Below are 8,602 nucleotides of genomic sequence, written 5' to 3'. Positions count from 1 at the left end.
GCCAGCCCTCTTCACCTGCTCTCTAGCTCACCACTTCCTACAGGAAGTCCTCCCAGTTTCACCAGAGGGAGTCAGGTGCCCTGTGAAACTCCCCCACCCGCCCAATGCCCCTCTCTCCTCGCTGGGATATCATGGTCAGTGACCACATCTATATCACCCAGGAAACCTTGAGCTCCCTGAAGGAGGGTCGGGTTCCCTATTATCTCTGTTCCCCCATGTCTACCCAGGGGTGAGCACAGGGCAGGCTGATCTACCAGGAGAGGGAGGGAAGGATCAAGTGAGTGAAGTGGGGACCATGAGCGCTGAGGAAAGTTGAAGGACTTACAGCAGTATCCTTGGAGGAGCAGCAGAAATGGCATCGCTATGGCTGAGCTGAAATTGCCCCTCAAGCTCTCTCTATGCAGGCCAAGCTCTGGCCAGGGAGGACCCGCAAGGCCAGGCAGCCAGGGGTGGCCCACAGCTGGCCAGGACACTTGGTCCCAATGCTGGCCCACCTTCAGCCCTCCTAACTTTCTCCTCTCCCTGCATTTGGGTCTCTGGGGCTTGCAGTCCCTAAACTCTGGTGGGAGTGGCAGCAGGGTTCATCCCCCGACTTGAAATCCAGGACTTCCCCACATGCTCAAACATGCCATGACCATGTCCCCAGCCTCAGTGAGTGCCAAGTTCTGCTGAGTCTGGGAGACACGAGGTCAAGGGCACAGACTCTGGAATCAGCCAGGCCCAGGCTCCCATGGACAAGCTTTGAGTTTCAGGTTCATCCTCTCTGCAACAGGGCTGGTGTGAGGACTAAGGGAGATGGTTTGGGGCAGGTGCCAGGAGGGCAAGGGGCATTCACAGTGGCTAGGGAAGGGTAGCTGTGGTGACGGCTCTCACCCAGTCCAGAGGATGAAGTCTGGCTCTGGCTCGATCTCCTTCATGGCGTAGATGGAGGAGTTGATAAGGATCCAGGGAGAATCACAGAGGTAGTCGCCCCAGGGGCCTGCGTTGGGCACCGGCTGGGAGCCTGCAGACGGGCATACCTGGAGAGGGTCTTCAGACACCTTGTAGTCAGGGTCCAGGTGCAGGTCAGAGATGTGCCAGAACTTCCCTGCAGGGACAAGGAGACCCCTTTAATATGGGTTCCTCCCTGAGCCTGGCTAGGGAGGGATCAGGAGAACCCTGGGGTAGGAGAGGGGAGTTTACACAGGTGAAAGGAAGTTTTCTCCAAATCCAGGGCTGGGCTTTGCCCAGGGAGGCACTGAGCAGAGCAGAAAATAGGCTTGGTTCTGTCTCTGACCTCTGACCTCTGACCTTTGACAAGACCCTTTCTATTTCCCCACCTCAGTGTTCCCAGCAGCAGCAGGAGGGATTGGACTGTGTGACCTTCAGGAATCCTTCAGGAGTTCTATGTAGAACTTTGTTTTAAAGCAAAGATGAGTTAAGCACCCAGGTTCTGGAACCACATACTAGCTGTGTGACTCTGGGTGAGATGCTTCACCTCTCTGAGCCAATAACTAGAGCTAAATGTTATGCTCTAGGGAAATATATACAAAAATCTGGGAGAAGGCTTACACACCAAAGGCATCATAAGATCTTGCTAATTAATACCAGCAAAAGGCTGGGGAATATGTGTGGAAATAAAAAGGAAAGAAGGCTGAGCACTGAAGAATTGATGTGCTTGAACGGTGGTGTTGGAGAAGACTCTTGGACTGCAAGGAGATCAAACCAGTCAATCCTAAAGGAAATCAACCCTGAATATTCATTAGAAGGACTAATGACGAAGCTGAAGCTCCAATACTTTGACCACCTGATGCGAAGAGCCGACTCACTGGAAAAGACCCTGATTCTGGGAAAGATTGAAGGCAGGAGAAGGGAATGACAGAGAGTGAGATGGTTGGATGGCATCACCAACTCAATGGACATGAGTTTGAGCAGGCTCCCAGATATAGTGATGGACAGGGAAGCCTGGCATGCTGCATTCCATGGGGTCACAAAGAGTCAGACATGACTGAGCTACTGAACAACAAAAATGTGTGGAAATGGTGTTTATGAGTAGTAGACCAGAAAAGGTGGAATGTCATTTCAGACTGGCTTGAATTTCTCATTGTGGGCCTACTTGTTAGTGACTCTGGACGTGAGGTGAAATGCCAAAAATCTCTAGGTGTAACACAAAGAAGGGAATCTAAAGAAACAGGCTTTGGAGTGGCTTTCTCATCTGCATCCAGCACAGGGCCTGGTACACGTAAGTGGTTTCAATGATGCCTATTGAAGGAGAGGTTGAACAGGTTTGGCCTCTCCCCTAATTCCTGTTTCCAGAATTTCCTCACTTTCCATCATTGCTCTCACTTCCTCCTCCACTTCCTGTGTCACTTAGCGCCAACAGTCAACACCCACCCATCCCAGTAAAATGGGCCTGGGCCTGGGAGTCTGCCTTCTATTGCTTTCAGGGTTGGCTAGCCAGTCCCCGACTCTTTCCACCCTCCCTTCCCCACACCCCCAGTGACTCCAAGACCAAAGGTAAAGTCTGGACTCTGATCTCACTCTTTGATGCTTCTGAGCTTTGGCCCACCTCTCCTGATCTAAACCTGGTCTCTGGAAAGAATCAGAAACTTGTTCATACCAAGGTACACACGACTGATTAAACAAACCATGGTCCCTCCCACGATCATTATATAATCACCCTCCTCACAGCCCTGAAGGGATTGACCATTATCCCCTTTCCATTTTGGTGATAAAGAAATGAAAGTTCAGAGGTCAACATGCTTGAGATCACATGGTAAATGCGTGGGGGGTGGGGTGGGTGGGAGTCCTCTGGCTCCCTAATCACTCCCAGGAAAATGTGATTGCTAAGGGGGTAAAATCAATGCCTTTTATTTTAACTCTTTTTGTAGATCGTCTATGCATGCATTTTAAGTTTTTACCCTAACTGAGACTCTTTGTTTATACTGGGGGAATTAAAACTTTTCACATGAATTGTGGTCACTAACATATTTGACTGCAGCCATGAAATTAAAAGACGCTTACTCCTTGGAAGGAAAGTTATGACCAACCTAGATAGCATATTCAAAAGCAGAGATGTTACTTTGCCAACAAAGGTCCGTCTAGTCAAAGATATGGTTTTTCCAGTAGTCATGTATGGATGTGAGAGTTGGACTGTGAAGAAGGCTGAGCGCCGAAGAATTGATGCTTTTGAACTGTGGTGTTGGAGAAGACTCTTGAGAGTCCCTTGGACTGCAAGGAGATCCAACCAGTCCATTCTGAAGGAGATCAGCCCTGGGATTCCTTTGGAAGGAATGATGCTAAAGCTGAAACTCCAGTACTTTGGCCACCTCATGCGAAGAGTTGACTCATTGGAAAAGACTCTGATGCTGGGTGGGATTGGGGGCAGGAGGAGAAGGGGACGACAGAGGATGAGGTGGCTGGATAGCATCACTGACTCGATGGACGTGAGTCTGAGTGAACTCCAGGAGTTGGTGATGGACAGGGAGGCCTGGCGTGCTGCGATTCATGGGGTCGCAAAGAGTCGGACATAACTGAGCGACTGAACTGAACTGAACTGCAGTGAACATATTTGAAATTACTCCTACAGGGGCAATATCCTAAGGCAGAGAAAAGAAAGCAACCACCCCATTTCATCAGGAAAGTGGGCAGAGTTGGGGGGCTTTCCTGCCAGCAGCGGTAAGTGGGTTATACCAGCTTCCAGTCAGGCCGGCCGGGTTGGCTATGGAAGCTTGAAGAACTTTTCCCTTCTCTCTGGCATGTGGGCCCCTTGCTTCCTCTGCAGACCACACAGAGGTCATCCCTTTGCCTCAAGCGGGCACTTTCTCAGCAAACCACAAACATGGAGCAGCTCTTCCCCTTTGATGTCAGCCCTCAAAGTTCTCAACAAGCATTTCTTCACCTCAGAAACTCCTTGTCTGAGGCTCGAGTGTCAGCTGTTGGTTTCTCTCTTCCGGCAAGTTCCGGACTAGTCAGTGTAGAACTGGAACTCCTTCCATGCTCCCTTGGGCTTCCTATGACCTCTGAGTGCATATGTGAGTGTGCGTGTGCGTGTGTGTGTGTGTAGATGCTTGTCTTTATGCCCACGGCCTCAAAGGCCTGACTCTGGGAGAGGTCACAAGAGTGGAAAGAATGGCAGAGAGGGCCAGAGGTTCAAACATGGGCAGCCTTAGGCTCCAGTCTCCTCATTGTGGAGGCCGACCATAGACCTCTCCTCTTCTCCTTGGCCCGACCCCCGCCCCCCCACTCCCTCTCCTCACAGGGCCTCTTTTCTGACTCCTCTGCCGCTTTCCCCAGTCCTCTCGGGTCATTGCACGGCTGCCTTCTCTTCTTCATTGAGGTCTCAGCTGGAGAATCATCTCCTTAGATAAGACTTCTCTGACTGCCTTTGCTCAAGTTCCACTTCTTCCCACCCATCTGGTCTCTAGCTGGGTGACTCCACATGACTCTCCCATTTTATTTTTTCAGAGCACTCTCACACATGAAATTATCTTGTTGACTTGGCTGTTGGCATCTGCCCTGTCTACAGTGTCAGAGTGCTTGATCCCAGAATGCTTTCATAATACATCTGTGCTACCCATAAGAGACGGGAGCCACAGGCTTCTATGGAATTAGTCACAGACTATAAGGAATTGAGGTCTAATTATCATGTCATGGAGAAGAAGGTGAGCACAGGGACCCTGAAGAGGGAGGCAGGTTACTGGGTTTCCTCATCCAGGGCCCCTTGGACTGCAAGGAGATCAAACCAGTCAATCCTAAAGGAAATCAATCCTGAATATTCATTAGAAGGACTGATGTTGAAGCTGAAGCTCCCATACTTTGGCCACCTAATGCAAAGAGCCCACTCATTAGAAAAGACCCTGATTCTGGGAAAGATTGAAGGCAGGAGGAGAAGGGGATGACAGAGGGTGAGATGGTTGGATGGCATCGCTGACTCAATGGACATGAGTTTGAGCAAGCTCCGGGATATGGTGAAAGACAGGAAAGCCTGGCATGCTGCAGTCCATGGAGTTGCAAAGAGCTGGAGACGACTGAGTGACTGAACAACAGCAACAATCCAGGCTGAGGACTCTGAGCAAGCCAGTTGGACTGAGGGTGTTTGACATCTGGCCTACTTCTCTATAACCATCAAATAAGACAGTGAACAAGAAAGGACCTGTCCAAAGCACATGAAAAGATGCTCAACACCACTAATTATTAGAGAAATGCAAATAAAAACTGGTCACACCAGTCAGAAGGGCCATCATCAAAAAGTCTACAAACAATAAATGCTGGTGAGGGTGTGGAGAAAAGGAAACCCTCATACACTGTTGGTGGGAATGCAAACTGGGTACAGCCACTATGGAGCAGAGTATGGAAGTTCCTTAAAAAACTGAAAATAGAACTATTATATGATCCAGCAGTCCCACTCCTGGGCATATACCCAGAAAAAAAGATAATTTGAAGAGATACATGCACTCCCATGTTCACTGCAGCGCTATTCACAAATGGCCAGGACACAGAAGCAACCTAAATGTCCACCAACAGAGGACTGGGTAGAGAAGATGTGGTATATATATACAATGGAATATTACTCAGCCATTAAAAAGAACAAAACAATGCCATTTGCAGCAACACGGATGGACTTAGAGATTCTCATTGGAGAAGGACATGGCACCCACTCCAGTATTCTTGCCTGGAAAATCCCATGGACGGAGGAGCCTGGTGGGCTAAACCCCTTGGGGTTGCTAAGAGTGGGACACGACCCAGGGACTAATACACAGAGATTCTCACACTGAGTGAAGTCAGATAGAGAAAGACAAATATCATATGATATCACTTATATGTGGAATCTAAAAAAAAAAAAAAAGGGTACAAATGAACTTATCTACAAACCAGAAATAGATTTACAGAGGTAGAAAATAAACTTGTGGTTGGGGGGAGGTATTGAGAGGGGGAGGGATAAACTGGAAGATTGGGAATCAACACACACACTACCGTATACAAAACAGATACTAATAAGGACCTGTGCTCTGTGGTGGCCTGTGTGGTAGGGAAATCTGAAAAGGAGTGCATTTATGTGTTGGTATAGCAGTTTCACTTTTTCCCAGATTCACACCTGGGATTGGCACAACATTGTAGATCAATCATACTTCAATAAAAAGTTTTAAAAAAGGAAAATATGATGTTTAATTTCTGTACATATTTTATTCATGTGAAAGTCAGTGGTGTCCACTCTTTGTGACCCCATGGATTATACAGTCCATGGAATTCTCCAGGCCAGAATAGTGGAGTGGGTAGCCTTTCCCTTCTCCAGGGGATATTCCCAACCCAGGGATCGAACCCAGGGTCTCCCACATTGCAGGCAGATTCTTTATTTCTATTGAGGTGTTCCATTATTTTTCTTAGTTTGTAAGAGCTTTTGTCTGTATAATATTAACCCTTTATCTATCATATACGCTGTAACGTTGGAAGGGGGGTAAAGACTTCCTTTTCTGCTTCTCCTGGTAAGTAAAATTAAGTCAAAGAAGCAGACTACAAAACTATGTATGTAGTGTGGTAGTCATTTTATTTTTAAAAGCACATAAAAATGAAGAGAAATATTTATAAGGAACCCGATGAAAAAGTTAATGATTTTCTTTTTTATAGTTTTTTCTATTTTTCCTTTTTTTTTTTAATCAGTGAAGATATTTAAATTACAATTGGTGTGTGCTTTTCCTCCCAATTAGATTTTAAGCCTAGGGGACAGGGATAACGATGCTTCACTTGTCCCCTGCAGTGGCTTACAATTGTCTGACAAATAAATACAACGGCGAATTAACATTTTTATTTTATTTGTTTCTTGTTACTTTCACTGTGATCTTGGTTGGTTGCCCTGGGAAGCAGAGGAATTAAATAGTTGTTTAAGAGGCTAATTTTAGAAGAGGCAGTGTGTGGTGCTCAGGATATAGCTATAGGAAGCAACCTTGGAAGCTGTCAATTAACATCTTCAGTTAACCTCCTTGCCTGGTCCCTCAAGCTCTCTCCGAGTCTTGCTCATGAGGTATAGAAACCCACTGACACCAGCCAGACACAGGTATATCTGTCACTGTGTCACTCAGACCCCATTGTTAGACAAAATCCTACTAAAATAAAAACTTCCGTCTCTACTTTTTTTTTTCCCCAAGAGATCTTTTTAAAAATATTTGTTTATTTGGCTGCATCAGGTCTTCGTTGTGGCACATGGGCACACTCTGAGGTATGTGGGATCCTAGTTCCCCGACCAGGGATCAAACCCCTGTTCTCTGCATAGCAAGGCGGATTCTTAACCACTGGACTACCAGGGAAGTCCCTTTACTTTTTAATAATTAAAAAAAAAAAATCAGTCTCAGAGCCATCCCTGTAGTCACTGATGATCTAATGATGAAAAAACACAGGACTTTAGATTTGTGAGAAATTGGCACTTGACACCACCACCCTCCTGGTTTCCCACTGTCACATGGTGTTTCCAATACAGGGTAAAAAGGGCATTTCTGGGATTATTTTGCACCTAGGCTTGGTACAAGCGCACCAAATAGCATCCCATCATAGTCTGAGGAGGCACTGAGTTATTGCAGGGGGTGGTCAGCGTTGGTTTCAGCTGAGTTTCCTGCAAATGGGCAAAGGCTAACGAAGGTTAAGTAATATGGCAAAGTAGCTGAGAAATGATATTTCATTTCATAAAGTTGGGGTTCACAGTTGCTAGCATATTAGGATCAACTCTCCTAATGTTTTTGCCTCAAATGAAAATGAGTCAGAAGTCAAGCTCTTGGAGGATAAGCTCCAAGTGAGGACAGTGAGCTATTGGATGTTCAGTGGCCTTTGTGCTTTAGGAAGCAAACCTGGTCATTGGAAGACTGGTGTATGGCTTCACCTGGAAGAGCCATCTCTCCTGAATAACAGATTATGGCCCTGGTAGAAAAGTGCTCCTTGGGACTTCCCTGGTGGTCCAGTGGATGAGACTCCACACTCAGGGGGCCCGAGTTCAATCCCTGGCCAGGGAACTAAGATCCCACATACCACAGTTAAGCCCATGTGCCACAACTACTGAGCCCGTGTGTGCCAGCAAAGACCCAGCACAGCCAAAATAGATTTAAAAAACTAAGTATTTTTTTAAAACAGAAGAAAGAAAAGTGCTCCTTTGCCAGGAGCTGGCATATTGCATATTGAGTGCATATTGCATATTGAGTGCAGCACTTTCCACAGCATCATCTTTCAGGATCTGGAATAGCTCAGCTGGAATTCTATCACTGCCGGGAGCCAGCGTGAGGAACTCCACCCATGACAAAGGTCATGAGAAAGGAGGCTCGGCATACGCAAAGGCAGGATCGAGCCTCAGGAGTCCCCCTGGAAATTCTCGAGCATCTACCCCCAAAACCAGAGTCTGCCTACTTTCTGCTTTGTGCTTTCACCTACACCTTTGATTTTACGGGGGGCTGTCCCCCACTACCTCTCTCTGAGAAAAGAGTTAGCTTACAGCTCCAGTTAATAATTCCTGGGTGTGACAGTGTTTAACCTACAAACTCCTTTGGAAATCCTCTAGCCTGCCTGAATAGGTTTTTCCGGCCACGTGTGATTGTTCAGAGCCTCCCAACTGAGAGGCAGGAGATGTTCTAAACTGTCTAAA

The 8,602-nt window shown here is 47.0% G+C and overlaps 1 protein-coding gene across 2 annotated transcripts in view; it reads right to left on the bottom strand.

Annotated features, from left to right (window-relative positions):
* The window catches only part of SMPDL3B (sphingomyelin phosphodiesterase, acid-like 3B), a 33,230-nt gene that overhangs the window by 16,536 nt on the left and 8,092 nt on the right, over positions 1–8,602 (bottom strand). For both annotated transcript variants that reach the window (XM_010830152.1, XM_010830153.1), the window contains exon 2: positions 874–1,087. In XM_010830152.1, the coding sequence (XP_010828454.1) occupies positions 874–1,087 (214 nt within the window). The remainder of the gene's footprint in view (positions 1–873; positions 1,088–8,602) is intronic.

The sequence above is a fragment of the Bison bison genome, unplaced genomic scaffold (genome assembly GCF_000754665.1).
Source record: "Bison bison bison isolate TAMUID 2011002044 unplaced genomic scaffold, Bison_UMD1.0 scf7180017864516, whole genome shotgun sequence".
In the NCBI taxonomy this organism is placed as follows: domain Eukaryota; kingdom Metazoa; phylum Chordata; class Mammalia; order Artiodactyla; family Bovidae; genus Bison; species Bison bison.
This window is presented reverse-complemented; position numbering and strand designations above follow the sequence as displayed.